The sequence below is a fragment of the Eleutherodactylus coqui genome, chromosome 5 (assembly GCF_035609145.1).
Source record: "Eleutherodactylus coqui strain aEleCoq1 chromosome 5, aEleCoq1.hap1, whole genome shotgun sequence".
Taxonomy (NCBI): Eukaryota; Metazoa; Chordata; class Amphibia; order Anura; family Eleutherodactylidae; genus Eleutherodactylus; species Eleutherodactylus coqui.
Genome location: NC_089841.1, coordinates 208,925,849 through 208,942,897, shown reverse-complemented (window position 1 = coordinate 208,942,897; position 17,049 = coordinate 208,925,849). Strand labels below are relative to the sequence as shown.

The window sequence follows — 17,049 nt, the reverse complement described above, 5'->3', positions numbered from 1 at the left end:
ATGAGCTTTAGGTAGGCCGCCAGTATATGATTTGTTTCCGGGAGCAATGAACTGGCTCAGCAGGACTTTAACCCATGATCGTAGGCTGTGATTTTACTAAATGTAATAACCTGTATCAATGCTTTACAATCCATAAATGTCTTCTCTTGACAAGCCTGTCAATAGGTTGGTTTGTGTTTTCCTGTTCCCACCCTTTCTGTACTTTGTGGCTTTCTGCTATGTAATCTTGAGAGTTGCAAATCGATGACCATGACAATAATTTTCTAGCAGTTAAACGTTCAAAGCCCGAAATGGTGTCACCTGATGAAATGGTTGATTTGTCTTCCCCTTTCATGTGATGATTGCTCTTGGTGAGTAGTAATACCGGGTCGTGATGAAATTAGTCAAGACATCTCTCTCTATTCAGGTTAATACTGACTGGCTCAGCGCTGAGACACTTTAGTTGAAAAGCCAAATTTTGACTGTACTTTTTTTTCCCTTTTTTTGAGGGTCGAGACTAAACAATAAATACCGTTGATGTAAAGTAAGCATCCGGTCATAATGTAGTGATCTAGTTCCAAGATGTTTAACTTTAACATGTATATGCTTATCCAATTGTAGGTTACAGTATGTATACTTTAAGCTGGATATATATATTAACTTTTGACAGTCTGATTTTATTGGGCCCGGCTGATCACCTAATGTGTACGCTGTCCTCTCAATGCTTCCTTATGGCAGATCTTAGGAGAGATGAGGATCGAGCGGCTTGATTTCAACTACCCGATCATTTTGTTGTCAGGGGAGATAAGCCGCTGCTAGAGGTGTCTGGCAGTGGTTTTCTCATGTTTCTGTATTCCGAACACATGCCTGTTCAGTTAAATCTGTATGGGGTTGTTGGGCAAGATGGCAATCGGCCAAAACAAGGGTTCTGCCAATAGCTGTCTTGTGTATGGGTAGGCTTAGTTCAACCACCTGATCCTTTTGTTATCCGGGTAGATAAGCTGGTGCTAGGGGTGTCTGGGAGTATTTTTCTTCCTTTTCTGCATTTCGAGCACATGCGTGTTTAGCTGAATGTGTATGGGGTTGTCGGACGGCAATCAGCCAAAACAAGGGTTCTGCCATTAGCTGTCTTGTGTGTGAGTAGACTGTGTCCATTATGGGACACGATACATTTATTAGCTTTCAAGTGACTTTCAAGGTCCCTTTCAAGCTATGATGATACACAACCCAAGATGGGTGGCTCAACCCTCAGGCATTGATCTGTGCAGGACCTGGCGCCAAGATCTTTCCATTTCCTGTTTCTCCAATTATCTTAAAACTGGCATCCAAGGAATGGTTAAATTGTGTACCGAATAAAGAGGTGCTGAGAGATTAATGGTCTTTGGAGGCTAACCTGCTTTGAAATGGCTAATCCTACTAGCTTCTGGACATCCTAGATCAGCACAAAACTTTTTTTTATCTTGATGTCCTAGGTGATAGTGGGGAAGGAAAACACATAATATCCGTTTCAAAGGCTCCTATAAAAACCTTTGTTTTCAAAGGGCATGTGTCATCACAAAATGACCTGTAAATAACATTTTATTTGAGACTTTGTGACTGAACATTTAAAAAAAATCTCCACAATCTGTATAAAAATAAAAAAATCCTGCCTTTTTCACGCTGACTACAGAGCCTAATACTAGACTATCACTTTCTGATCTGTATAGAAAGCTTTGCAGCAGTCCTCTCACTAACAGATAACACCTATATACAGATAACACAGATACAATAGGTATAAGCTGTGACTATCTACTCCCCCCCCCCCCCCCCCTGCAAAATAACCTCTGCAAAGGTCATTGAGCAGCCGAGAGCAGTCTCCCATACAAGTCAATGGGTCCCCCCCTGTCCATTGTGTGTGTGGCCCATGAGGCTGCTGTAAGGCCGCCTGCAGACGGGCGAGTCGGATCTGGCGGCGAGAATTCTCGCCGCGGGACCCCACCCCAGCACCTGCAGGCAGGAGCGCGTACTCACCTGCGCCCGGCGGCCTCGGCTCTTTCATGTGCCGGCAGCCGGCGCATGTGCAGACCGGAGCCGCCAGCCGGGTGAGTGACGTTTCTGTGCGAGGCTCTGCGAGCCCCGCACAGAAATAGGACATGCCGCGGTTTGTTTGCCGCGCGAGCAAACCGCTGCCGTCTGCATAGGAGTGCGTATTGTAATACACTCCTATGCAGGCTTTTAGTGGCGGAAATCCCGCCGTGGGATTTCCGCCCGTCTGCAGGCGGCCTAAAGCAGATCTTCTAAATACTGGTAACTGCAGCTCAGGAAAGATGGCTGCCCCCATAGTCATGTATAGACAACGGGGTAAAATAAATCTAGATGAGAAAATACAGTTTCTCTGTACACGACCAGGTCGGATTCCACGTGCGGGACCCGACAGCGGAATGTGACCTGTCCGGATTCTTCCTTTTCTGTACTGTAAATGTCCCGCCCGTCGCGCCAGCGCACATGCACAGTACAGATGCCAGTGATGATTGCGGAAGGGCCGCGGGTCAGACAGCTTCCATTGACTTCAATGGAAGCCGTCCACACGGATTCTGCCTCAAAATAGAGCATGCTGCGATTTTTAACCCCGCGAGCGGAAAGGTTTATGTCCCGGAACACATGACCCTACAAGCCACCCTACAAGTTTAAATGTCTAGATCCTGGTTATTGTTTAACCAGGTCCCTTAACAGTCAGGCTTTGGTTACACTGACACCACTGACCTAATCTAACCTGTCTCACCTAAGCTTTAATGGTTAATTGGTTTTACTGCTGCAGTTTTGTGTGGATTTTGACTAGACCGACATGAAATTAGATAATGCTGCTAATGTCCCTTTGTAAAATAATATACATTTATGATTTAGGTCTACCATATATGAAAGCTAAAGATTTTGGTCCATGTAATGCTTTTCACAATTTCTAACCTACGGCTGATGTGATGGGGTTAAGTTTCACTGACATCATGAAATACTGGGATAAAGATTCGGTGTCCCTCCGTCACTGATTCAACTGTTGCCATTGTATATTTCCATATTTAACACCTCAGTAGTTGAGTTATTCACGCTTACGTAGTGTTCAGGAATTCCCCTCCAGTAAGTCCTGTTTGTCACTAGATACTGCGGTATTAAAGGTTCTAATGTTGCTGGCAGAGTAACAGTGTATCTATTCTCAACCCACAGGGGTTAGGTTTTATAGAAATGTCTTTGTCTAGATTATATAATCGTATCTTTCATCTGCTTTGAAGATGTAGGAAGTTATATTCTCATAAATGTGATCAAATCTTACTTTTCACTAAAAAAAAAAATGCAGAAAATATGTTTTGGTTTACGATTATTAGTGTGGTTAGTCTTAAAAATACAGTTGCACTTGTTTTTAAACTCCTTCCAGTCAGTGAGAGACATTGGTTCATTAGAAGTCCCTTCTTTCGGAAATCAATGGACTGGAAATTCGTGCAATGGGCAATAAAACCCTGTATGTTGCATCTACTCAGAAATGCTACTATTGGTCGATTTTGTGGTTATCTGGCATTAGAGCAAACAAAGAATTGGGGAACACAGTAAATCTAGATATTAATGCTTAAAGGGATTCTGAATCAGTTGATAGCGGGCAGAATGAACCTGGAACAGGGAAGCCTGTTGCCCTCATGGATGTCTTATTCTGAAACGCAGTAGCGTTTCGGAATAAATACACTTTAAAGTTTGACTGGGAGCCGAGCTCCGGGTCGTGGTATCGGGCTGCGCCAGCCTCTCCCCACCTGCCGCATGAAGACCAACAGCTCTTTCCCTATCCATAAGCAGGGAGAGAGCTGTCAATTTTCATGAAGTGGGCAGGGAGAGTCTGGTATGGCCTGCCTCCATGACCCAGAGCTCAGCCTTGAGTCAAACTGCCAAGTGTATTTGTTCAGGATACGACATCCAGAGAGGCAACAGGTTTCCTAGTTCTGGGTTTATGATGCCCATGGTTCAGGCAGCATGGACCTAATAACAGAATCCCTTTTAAGTAAACTTATAAAAACTTTGTCCATAGTGTTTCGAGGTCTGTATGACTTTCTGCTGCTCTTGAACTAAACAGTTTTTTGTAGAAATCCAGCAAGAAAAACAGGGTTAAATATGACCTGACCACTTCCATATTTGAGGGACAGCATATGGGCTGGCGGTTAGCCAAGGTGCTGAGTTTTATAGTTCTTGTTATTCTATTACTGGCAGAGCAGAGGGGAAGACTCCTTCTGCAGCCAATTATCTTGCAGTCAGACACAGGGTTTGTGAGAAGGAGGGGGGAGATTCCCCGTGACACATATAGAAGAGAACTTTTTGAATTTCTCAGGCTTATTGTCTACATTTAATTTTCCATTTCCACAACATCCACATTTTTTAACTTGAGCATCAGAACTAAAGACTCCGTAGGAAGGGACGGTTGTCTATAGAGTTTCTACTGTCTTTAGATCCTGCACGGTCTATCCAGAATTCTGCACTTCTACACTGCAAAAGCATAAAAAGCAAAAAACTTTATAGAATCTATTGTGAATTCCCTTTCTGCTGAAGAATACATTGTACTTTCCAAAAGCTGCCTGGGTGACCTAATTGCTGCAAGTTTGTATTTTGGCAATAATAGAAGTATATTTTATTCTGACAGAACTGAAAATTTGCGTAATGGAGAGAAATGCCTTTGAGTATAAGAGTACAGTTCTGCTCCGACATCTCCTCATTTGTTTTGACAGGCCTTGAGAGACAAGATTGTTTGTTGTTTAGGAAAGTCGTTTTGATAAATACTAATCACTTAATGTTGTTGCATATGTCTCTTTATCTCTGTGTACTTGTTTGCAATTCATTGGGGTAAAGATGCCTTTTTTTTTTTTTTTTTTTTTTAAATCAGGCAATTCCAGGGCCACACGGATGGAGCCAGCTGCATTGACATCTCTAATGATGGCACCAAGCTCTGGACCGGCGGTTTGGACAACACGGTACGATCCTGGGATCTACGTGAAGGCCGACAGCTCCAGCAACATGACTTCACTTCACAGGTATAATAAGGCCAAAGTGCACCGTGGAAGGGTTAACTGTGCCATAGAGTTTTAGTGTCATCCACTATTAACCCTTTCCAATCCAATTTGTATCCTGGTTTTCCTAGGGGGGCTTACTCTTTTTCTGCTGTTCTACAACGGCACTATCTGCTGGCTAAAGCCAGTACTGCGTAAGGTGACACATTGGATAGGCTCCGACAGCAGAGAGGCTGGCAATATACAGCAAGAGAACCCCGACGAACGTCTTTCAACATCGGAGCTGTACAACCTTAAATCATAATGTCTTTAGACGTCAGACAGTGGATTGGAAAGGGTTAATAAATTATCCTGTAGGATAAGACGCCAATCGTTGATCAGGCGAGATCTGCCACTTAGGACCTCCAACAATCAGCTGATCTCATCCCCCAAATTTCTTGTCTCTGAGCCGGATGTTGATAGCTCCATCTGCATTGCAGTTGAAGCTGGAAGTGTAAAAGAGGGCATAGCTCCCATTGAAATCAATGGGGGCTGTGCCTTCTATTACACTTCCCACATAAAAATCACACTCACCCTTGTAAATACAGCCTAAGGCTGTATCAGATTATTATGGCCCATGGACTGGTTCAGTATATAGAAGTAGGTTTAATGACCTGGGAGGTACGTGGTAGTCTGTGTACTTTAAGACAATGCTTATTAATTTGACATTTTTTTGTTTTCAGATCTTCTCATTGGGATATTGTCCAACTGGTGAATGGTTAGCAGTGGGCATGGAGAACAGCAACGTAGAGGTTTTGCATGTCACTAAGCCAGACAAATACCAGCTACATCTTCATGAAAGCTGTGTGCTCTCCCTGAAGTTTGCCCATTGCGGTAAGTTGTTACTGGTTTTGCATTTGGAATTGCTCCATTCATACGTGCTGCTCTTCCCCAGTGTAGACTACTGATGCCAACGGGTTGATTTCTAGCTCATGAATGTTTTACAGCATTACAGTGGATAAGGTAGCTTCCCATGGGTCACTGTAGTACTCTTCAACAATTACTTGAAAGGGCCTTTTAACTCCACATTGACCCAACTATTAAGCGCATGTGGATGTGCAATGTATATATTTTAAAAGTAGAGAGTTGTTGAAAAGGATAAGGAAGGATGTAGTTACAGAAGAGGTCATGAAATACTGACTGAGGGACCGAATAATAGTCTATCAATCAACCTGAAGACATTAATAAAATGCAATATTCATTTTAGACTTTCATAAGATCTCGGCTTCTTAACTACTTAAAATAAAAATACAGACATCAATCCTGACAGAATATCAAGGTGGACATGAGTAAACCTATAGAAAAGGAAAGTTCATCAAGCTCCATGGTGAACGGAAGAAAAGGCATCTTTTTATGGAGACTATTTAAAGGGGTTGTCCCGCGCCGAAACGTTTTTTGTTTTTTTTTCAATAGGCCCCCCCGTTCGGCGCGAGACAAACCCGATGCAGGGGTTAAAAAAAAAAAACGGATAGTGGTTACCTGAATCCCCGCGCTCCGGTGACTTCTTACTTACCTTGCGAAGATGGCCGCCGGGATCCTCACCCTCTGTGGACCGCAGGTCTTGTGTGCGGTCCATTGCCGATTCCAGCCTCCTGATTGGCTGGAATCGGCACGTGACGGGGCGGAGCTACGAGGAGCCGCTCTCCGGCACGAGCGGCCCCATTTAGAAAAGAAGACCGGACTGCGCAAGCGCGTCTAATCGGGCGATTAGACGCTGAAAATTAGACGGCACCATGGAGACCAGGACGCTAGCAACGGAACAGGTAAGTGAATAACTTCTGTATGGCTCATAATTAATGCACAATGTACATTACAAAGTGCATTAATATGGCCATACAGAAGTGTATACCCCCACTTTGTTTCGCGGGACAACCCCTTTAAATCCGGAGCAACGTGACTCCCCAAATTGCTCCGGATTGTAATTGTCCCCATTGAAGGTGCCTTCTATTCTGCTTACTGTTCAGATGGATAAACTTTCCTTTTCTACGTGATTGTTGCTTGGCTAGGCAGGGTCAATGCTTTGGGGTAGTTGGCTATGCACAGGAGTGGTGAGCTGGTTGCCCCTCCTTTTCTAGACATGAGTAAACACTTTATCGGAAGTTTTGCCGTATAAACAAGGAAATACATTTTAACAAAGTCCAATGATGCATTTTCCTAACTGATTCATATGAGTGGGAAGCTACAAAAGGTGTTAGGTTAGCGCACCGAGAATGGAAATTTATAAGTTGGTGCAGGTATATATAAATGTGGAGGAGCAGTAGAACAGGACTCTCCTCGTGCGGACCGCTCATTTAATAGACAGGCTGCCACACCGTTCGCATTCTAAATATTGTGGCAATGGTATCCATAAGGATAGGGAGAGGGTCAAGGGGAGAGCCCAGGGCACGCCAGTACCTCGGTCACAAAAACACTTACAAAAAACACTGCACTCCAAGGGTATAAGTGAATCGGAATGAAGGGTAGGAAAGTCACTTCCTTCATAAGCACCGATGAGCCCCGTTTGCTTTAAAATCTCACATCGTTGTCTAGGTAAAGACCTCGCTTTATAGTGTCCTCTCTGGTAAAAGGTTCACTTTAACATCTTGGTGTTTCAAGAAGGATGACTTAAGACACCTTGGTAGCTGCACATTTTGCCGCAAGAACTACTGGAATTTGTAGTTTGCTTCTGTTTGTAGTGTCTCCCTGTGATGGCTGCCTCCAGTTAGGAAGAAAGTAGACAGGTTGGGCTTCGGAATCAAAGAGCCCAGTGGGAAACGTGCAGCTACTAAGGTGTCTTAAGTCCTTCTTGAAACACCAAGAGGTTAAAGGGAACCTTTCAGCAGTAAGGACACAATATAAGGCCTAAAGGTAGAAAGGACAGTATCATCTTTACATGTAGAAGGCCGCCTGCAGACGAGCGGGTCGGATCCGGCGGCGAGAATTCTCGCCGCGGGACCCGACCCGAGCGCCTGCAGAGACGAGCGCGTACTCACCCGCGCCCGGCGGCCCCGGGTCTTTCATGTGCCGGCAGCCGGCGCATGCGCAGACTAGAGCCGGCGGCTGGGTGAGTGACGTTTCTGTGCAAGGCTCTGCGAGCACCGCACAAAAATAGGACATGCCGCGGTTTGTTTGCCGCGCGAGTTTTCGCGTGGCCAAATTTCGGCCGTCTGCATAGGAGTGCGTATTGTAATGCACTCCTATGCAGGCTTTCAGTGGCGGAAATCCCACCGCGGGATTTCCACCCGTGTGCAGGCGGCCAAACTCTGACGGCGCTCGCCGGTGCTTGTGAAGTCCTCACCCAAGCAAGTGCCTTTCTTACCTTCAATTACCATACACTGGAAGTGCTGGTGGTTTTTTTTTTGTTTGTTTTTTTTGTAAATCTGTCTTTGTGATTCATTTGGGTAGTCCTCTATACATACGGACTGAAGGTCACACTGATACTTGCACTTGACTAATGTAGTATACGTTTTGGTTTCAGGAAAATGGTTTGTAAGCACTGGAAAGGACAACCTACTTAATGCCTGGAGAACACCTTATGGAGCCAGTATATTCCAGGTAAGCGTCCTTCGATAAGACAAATCACGTTTTCTGCTTTTCACTTGGTCCTGTGTTAATTTTGGAGCGTGTCAAGGATCCGATATCACAATTCATAAAAACACATTGAGATCTAAATTGATGATTTATGTAGCCGAAGAAATATTAGAATGCTGTAGTTTTCCTCTGCTGTTCAAGCTTAAGTAAAATTAAACTTGCAAGCCTATTGTTACTTTATGCTATTTATAAACGGCATTGTAATACGATTAGCCAGAAAATCTGGGGATATGATACTTCAAAGCTTTACTAATAATTTGATACTCCATATGAAAGACGAGGTTGGAGGGGCTGGATAGCCAAGAATGATCGCGCTTCTTGCTATTTTTGTATACAGTAAATTCCTTTCTTGCAGCATCCAGTAATTCGGAGTCCGATAATCTGTCACTGCTTTTCATTAATTGTATAATGTCGCATTCTACAAGAGCTGGAGATGAAAAATGAGCAAGGAACCACTGTGGAAATGCGGGGATTTAAAAAAAAAAAGTTATAACTGTGTTTTAAGGGTTAAGCTAGCATGCTGTTCTTCCTAAGCATTGTCTATCCATAGGACGCTCTCACACAAGCGTTTTTTTACAGCGTTTAAAACACCCACTAAAAATGCTGTAAGACCCCTCCGTTGATTTCAATGGGGCTTCTCAGACGAGCATTGGAGCGCGGCGTTTCTAACGCTGCACTTCTTGAACACGCTCTGCTCTATTTTAGTGCGGTTCAGCATTTTTGTTCCTTTTTGTTTTTTTTTTTACTTTTTTTTTTAACACACCCCATCACCTATTGCAATGATGGGGTGCCTTTTAAAAACGCTGTTGAATGCGTTTTACAGCATTTTCAAATGCATATGTGAGGCTAGCTTTACAAACTGAGTTTTCTATGACTGTTCACCCATCAGGCCTTATTGATGTCCGATTAAAATAATTTTACTGTAACCTCATTAACCTGACCTGACATAACATGTAACTTGTAAATACACGGTTTCACAGAGAAAATGCCACACTATGAAGATTTTGTTGCGGCATTATGTAATTTTCAGGTACTGTTCAGAAAACAAGTTATGCAAATTAATGCGGCCATTCATGTGATCTAGAAGCATGAGAAAAGGGGAAAACAAGTATATAAAGCTAGCTTTGGAGACCTTGCTACACCCACGGAAACTGCTTTGTGTCTGGATTAACATTAATGAATGAAGATGCCATCAAGAGACACTTCATTAAATGGACGTTTACTAAAGGTTTCATCATAGGGCTACCTACAGCCGGTTGACCTTTGTGGCGGAAGCTAAATGGGATGCCATAACCGTGGCTCAAATTTGGAGACACTGGTCAGCAGAGTGAAATTTGCATCATAGTAGTGAAAGTAGAGCATTAACATTCTGCAAAATGTATGTACAGAATTGGATGCTTCAATAGTATCTGACAGCTTCACGTAAATTAGCTGAGGCAGCTTTGCGGTCGAGCCATGCTTCGCGAAGACTGCCCCTCACACTACACCATGATCGAGAACGCTTGCAATGCTTTGGCTCCAGAGTTACTTGGCGTTACAAGTTGAAACTCTGTCTCGGCAATGAAGATTGCACTATGGCAAACGGGCTGATCCTTTTGCTTTTTTGGAGCACCACGTGGGCTCGTGGTTCGGGATGCCATCAGCGATAAAAAATCATCTCCTGTAGTGCACATCACAGCACGTTGACGACACGCCATTATTTTAATGGGGTGCTGCAACCCATTGCACTACTTCTCATCAAGCTGTACCCAACGCTAGATTCCAGCCTGATAACGCATGGCCACAAACAGCGAATATCAGCAGACATGCTTTGCAAGGGTGGGTAAGTGATTCCTTGGCCGGCACGATCTCCAGATCTCTCTCTGCAATCACGATTGGACGTCGATCCCACAGCCTTATAATGACTACGGTCAATACCACACATGGTCTACACTCTCCCTGGACAGTATTCGAGTACTCCTTGAATCAAGCCCATGCCATCTTGATGACTGTACCGGTCAACATGGTGGCCCCACTACTTACTGGTCATCCTATTTATTGGGCCCTGGAGATATGTAATTGCTCGAAATGAAAAGTGATGGTTCCGAGCGTAATATCCCATCTGTGTCTTATGTTTCGTCTCATTTTGAGCATTTCTTCATGGTGTGGCATTTTCTCTGTGTGTGTATGTGAATATATAGGACATTAGGAGTGAGATGGATCTGTCTGTACTTTTGTTCTCCTCTTGTTCTCCTTTTTTTCTTGGAAGAGCCAGATTTCTCACTGTTTATCCTTTCCCACAGTCCAAAGAATCCTCATCTGTGCTGAGCTGTGACATCTCTGTGGATGATAAATACATTGTCACTGGATCAGGGGACAAGAAGGCTACAGTCTATGAAGTTATTTATTAGAGACAAATTCCAACTGCCAGTGAGACGCCTACTAGTAGCACTTTTTTCTGTACATTTTTTTCCCCTTTCTTCTGGAACCAAGGGCCTGAAGTGTCCACCGCAGCAAGTTGTTTCTTCCTTTTGCCAAATGCACCCCTTCATTTTCCATCTTGTTGTAAATGCTTACTAGGAACTTAAAACCAAATCTTTTAAAAACGACATGCAGGTGGAAGACACACAGAAACAGTGAACTTCTTCTAGACACCAGACTTTTTCATGGATTGTGTATTATAGCTGTAACATATTTATTTTGTGTAAAGAAGACTTTGTAAAAAAGAAAAAAAATCAACTGACTTACGAAAAGTAGTCCATACCGGCCATGGAAATTACGGTAGGTTTTTTCTTTTTCTTTTTAGTATATTTCGATTACAATATAAATTATTCTAGAAATATGGCTACAGATTTGCAATGTATTGTTCAAAAGTGCATTGCGTAGAATTAGCATTTTCCAGTTTCCTAATTTGCAAGATGAAGAAGAAGCAAAATCGTACTGGAAAGTAGTTTCCTATTTGATTTGTGAATATTGTACTTGTTTTAGGTTTATAGATTTGTGAATCTCATTTCAGATGTAGTTATAAATTCTGGTAGGGATGCAGCAAATTTTAGCAATGGCAACTTAAGGCATCTTTACATGGCACAACAGTCAGCCGTATACATGCCCCTTGCATGTTTCTCTGAGAGTAAGACCTACTCCTAAAATAACCCCTACCCTCATTTTCGGGGTGGGTGGCTTGAAATATAAGCTCTACCCTGAAAATGAAGCCTAGCTACACTACGTGAAGAAAAGCAGCAATACTTGCCTAGCAGGCGCCATCTGGGTACCTCCTGCTGGTCTCTGCAGTTTCGGGCAGGCTTGCTTGCAGTTCTCGGCACCAACAGAACATTGCTTGCTGGTGACCGCCTCCAGCAAGCAATTGCTCTTATTGGCTCTTGAGCGCTGCAGCAGCGCTTGATGAACCAATCACAGCCGTTCGTGAACTGCGGAGACCAGTGGGGGGGATCCTGACGACAGCACATAAGCTAAGTTATGGCAGGTGACAGGGAGCCTCGCTGAAGAACGCACACTGTACGGCAGTCTGAGACTCTTCAGGTTGCCATGTGCACGCTTTTCCATAGACTTGCATGGGAGAGCTGCAGCACTTTGAAAAGAGTCTGCCATACGATCTTCACTGGGGGGCAGCGCTAAACCCAAGGAGCGGAGGAGTATAAAAAATACATCACCCGGCTCCCTGTCACCTCACCTAACAGCACTACAACTTACTTTATGGTATTGGAGGGAAATGACTGGTTCCCTTTAAACCCTAAAAGACCAAGCACTGTAAATATACGGTGCTTGGGTCAGGCCTTTAATCCCAGCCGATGGCAAAAAATACCCCCAATAAAACAAAAAAAAAAGGGGGGGGGGAGTTTGTGAAAAAAATTCTAAAAAAAATAGCCCTATACAAAAAAACGCAGCAAAAATAATTTTGGTAGCTGAAGGAAAAAAAATGGGGCAGTAAAACCACCACATGGGTAAAATCCCTAAAGTGTCTGGTCCTTAAGGCACAAAACAGCCTGGTCCTTAAGGGTTAAAGAGGTTACCCAGAAAAAATTAGCTTCTTTTCCTAATGCAGCCTCAGACCTGGCGACTCCAGTACCCATTCTGCAGTAGTATGTAGTACACCTCGCATCACTTAGTAGACCTGTCGTGGCCTCTTGCTAGTAGGTGGTCCTGGGCATAAGACATCCACCCATCTGCTAGCGTACACTACAATGCAAGTGAATGGAGTTTTGCGGGTGGAAAAAAATCTGAATTTTAGGGTATGCTACATATTGTCAATCAGTAGAAGAGGAAGAGGCAGCACAGGTAGTACATACGTTGTGATATACGGTTTACTCTCCTGCAACATTTCAACATGCTTGACGAAAGCTATTCGATAATCTAGTTTGCTGAAAGGGTAATTAAACACCAATTACATTGTAAGGGCCCTTTTAGACGGGCCCAGTTAACTTGTTCGCAGTCTATTTATACAGGGAGGTACATAATTGGCTCGTTCAAACGAGAAGTCGTTCAGTTGTTCACCTTCACTGTATAAGTGACTGAAAACAACTGAAGGATCGCTGTTTACACCGAACGATAAGTCAACGAGCCAACAATGATTTGTATGCCTGGATAAAATGAGCGACAAGCAAAAAGCGAACCTTTCGACTGAATGATTATCTTTCACTTGTTTGAACGATAATCGTTCTGTCTAGAAACACCCTAAGTTATGGTCCTGTTCCACGGGCCGAGGAATCTATCAGTTTCTCGCATCAGCGAACATCTGGAAGTTCTTGTCTAAATGCACATACAACTGAACGACTAACGATAAATTCTAACGTCGTTCAGTTTCTGCATGCACAAAAACTGAACAATGGATCGGCCCGTGTAAACAGGCAGTCATTTATGTACGAACGACTGCCTGTTTACTGTGAATGGAGGAAGGCGGCCTAAAACTGGTCTCCAGACGCTCCACCTTCGGTCACTAGCGATGATGGTTTCTGTGTAAAAGCGCAGGAACGATCATTGCTGGGACAACCGGTCAGGCGTATATACACCGGTGCCCGAAATACCGTCGGTCGGGGGAAGAGAGTTCAGCTCTGCTAAACTCTCTCCCCCTTGCCGGCTACCGGCAAAGGGAGGGGGCAGGAGGTTATCAGAGTTAGTGCAATGAACTCCCTCACTCTCCATCCCAGCCTATGGGAGCACCCGGCAAGGGGAGGGACTTCAGCAATGCGAGCCGCTGCTAAACTCTTTCCCCCTTCCCTTTTCTGACGGCTCTCATAGGCTCCCATAAGATAGAAGTCCTATCTTTTCCGGTTGCATGTAGAAGCTTCTGGCCGGAATGCGCACTGTATGCGCTATCTATCTTGGACGAACTGTTTTACGTGCCGGAAAATCACACATCCTAACACCATTGTCAGCTGGTGTTCTATCTCGGCAAAGTATGATACTAGCCTACTTTCTTCTGTGTTCACCTTGTAACCAGCAGAACATCCAGTTGGTAGTATCTCCATTATTAACTGCACTAGTGTTTATAATGAGGATTAAAGTGTTCCTGCAGCTCGGATCGCAGTGACTTATTGCTGCCTATATATATATATATATATATATATATATATATATATATATATATATATATATATATATATATAATGCTCCATGTTTGTAACCGCAGGGCTCATCGCATCAATGTATCTCTGCTCTATATAACGCACCTTTGTCACGCGCTTCCTGTTTTTCTGATCTTTCGCTGGGTTATTAAATGCATGCTTTGTATTGCAGCAAATGCCCAAAGTTGTTAAGCTTGGTGCCTTTTAAATAAATTATTAGTAGTAAATGAGAGGGAATGAAACATCAAAGCGGTTCTGGTGCTCGTACAATATTGCCACCATTCTGACAGTATTAAGATGCTGCTTGGATATTGAGCCTTTTGAAAATCATCACTCAGAAATGTAGAAAGAATATTCTTGCCACATAAATGCTTTATAATTTTACTTTTATATGTACAATATGAAAACTGCCATTCAGTCTGACATCGCAGAACCTTCCCTTTCCATCCGCTTTAGTGATTGGTAATTAATAATCTGAAGGGGTTTTTCCGGTTTTACACTGTTTTTATGCCACATTGAAAGACACCTAGTTATAAAACACTTTGTTTAATCTTTAGAAATGGTAGCAATTCTGTGTAATCAGGTGCAGGCAAAATATAGTCACCGGCAATCAGAGCAGGACTAAGGCCTCCTTCCCACGAACGGATTTACGCCGCGTAAATTCGCGGCAAAAATCCGTTGCGTTGCCCCCTGCTATTAGGTTCTATTGAACCTAATAGCACAATGCTCACGATGCGTAATTCCACCGCGGAATTCCGCACCGTGAAATCTCCCGTTCTCACCCACAGCATGTTCTATTTGCCGCGGGTGTACGCACTGACGGCTTCCATTGCAGTCAATGGAAGCCATCCGTTCACGGTATCTCCCGCTGTAACCAGCGGAAGATAGCGTAAAAAAACGCTTTCCCGCCTACCGCCGCCGCGTCATATGACGCGGCCGTCGCGTCACGTGACACGGCCGCGTCATGTGACGCGGTGGGCGTGTCACATGACGCGACGGCGGTGGGCGGGGAAGCGTCTTCACGCTATCTTCCGCTGGTAAGTATGGGGTCTCTGGGGGGCGCCGTGACGGGCTTCACTGCGGAATATTACGCAGCGGAGCCCGTCACGCTCGTGTGAAGCCGGCCTAAGAGATGAGGAGGGGTAGGAACATGGAAGGTGTTGGTGGAGAGTATTGGACAAGGAGGGAGGGGTACAGGACAGGTAAAGATGGCGCCTGGAGGTGTAGTGGGTAGGGTTATAGCTTATGCTGCGTGTGTATTGGACTGATAGGTTACTGCCTTCCACATTAGGTTACCAGTATAACCACAAGATACAAAAAGAAAAAAGATATTTAATTTTATTTTTAATATTGTTTTTACATTTTTAGACTTATTTTGAGACAATCCATTTAAACTGTTCCTCCCAAAACTGGGTTTTTAGTTTAAGAGGGGTATTCGAATTTCAGTAAATAAAGATTATTTGTTTCATAGGGAATAGTTTTTTTTCTGTAATGAATTCCCCCAGGTTTAAAACAAGATTCGCCTATGATAGATAAGGGTTCCCATAAGGATAAAATTCTGTTCACATCAAAGCTGAGCGCTCCATCAGACTAGGAGTCCATTTACATGCAAAGATGATCGCTCAAGATTCGTCAGAAACTGACCATTTTGAGCAATCATTTTGCATTGGGTACTAATGGGCTAATCAGCCCATTAGAAGCTAACTAGCTTCATTTGCATGTATTTAGAGAACAGCGGGTGATCTGTTCTCTAAATACATCGCTATTGTTCTCCAGCGGGACAGCAGCTGAAAAAATGTTATTAGTGCTTCCCAGGATCACAGATTTTATGCTGAACTGAACTCAGCGATGGGCGAAGAGTGCACGGTAAGGGCAAGATGGGCACACATTTACACGCAGCGGCTTTTGCTCAAAAAACGTTGTTTGGACGAATTTTGAGCGATAATTCTTGCTTGTAAATTAACCTTTGTACTTTAGGAATATACCCTGATAGATATGTCAGATGGAAGGCTCGGATTTATTTTACTTTATCACCATACCAGAGCCCCAAATAGCAAACAAAATGTTTGCCAATGCAACTAAGAGTTTGCAAATGGCAACAAGAATTTTCAGGCTTGTTGCCATTTGTGAATAGACCCATTGCTGCTTTAAGAAGAAATCCTGCAAATGTGCCATACACTAGGCAAGTCTGCTAGAGAATCCACCAGAAGAACACAAAACTAATGGTAGCAGTGGGAGCAGAAGATGCAGTTGTCCGTGCTGTGGTGTCTACCCATTATCTGTGTATTTTAATATGGGCTGCAGGTAGCACAACAAATATGCTTACTGCAGGGGGTTTTGAGGTTGGAAAATAGGGCTGGCTCTGGATATGATTCATTCTTTGGTGGCAAGCCATAGGTGGGATTTATACTGTTGGAGGCACTTTGGATATTTATACTATGGCACGGCACTAGGTATATGCTACTGGGGAACACCTCACTCTAGATGATTATACTGAGAGGAGAGCAGTGGTTTATGTGATATTGTATATTATGCTGGTTGGATTAGTTCGTGTGTGTGTGTGTGTGTGTGTGTGTGTATATATCATTTGTACTGGGAGATGAGAGCACTGGATCTGACCATTAGGGCAATAATATAGAAGCAACGTTCCTTTCAATATTGTGCAGTATTATAGTAGCTGTATTCTTTTACCAGGGTGCAGTATGGCAGGCTTTTTTTAATAGGCAGTATTATAATAGCAACGTTTTTGTCTATTAATGCAGTATAATAGCAATTAGAGAAATTATACACATACATTTGATGACTACATTTTTTTAGTCTCCTTTAGGCCGGCTGCAGACGAGCGGGTCGGATCCGGCGGCGAGAATTCTCGCCGCGGGACCCGA

The 17,049-nt window shown here is 43.7% G+C and overlaps 1 protein-coding gene across 6 annotated transcripts in view; it reads left to right on the top strand.

Annotated features, from left to right (window-relative positions):
• LOC136628324 (transducin-like enhancer protein 4) overlaps positions 1–17,049 on the top strand; it is a 139,856-nt gene that overhangs the window by 116,732 nt on the left and 6,075 nt on the right. For all 6 annotated transcript variants that reach the window (XM_066604140.1, XM_066604138.1, XM_066604139.1 and 3 more), the window contains 4 exons: positions 4,871–5,018; positions 5,717–5,867; positions 8,491–8,567; positions 10,886–11,363. In XM_066604140.1, the coding sequence (XP_066460237.1) occupies positions 4,871–5,018; positions 5,717–5,867; positions 8,491–8,567; positions 10,886–10,993 (484 nt within the window). In that variant the 3' untranslated portion in view covers positions 10,994–11,363. The remainder of the gene's footprint in view (positions 1–4,870; positions 5,019–5,716; positions 5,868–8,490; positions 8,568–10,885; positions 11,364–17,049) is intronic.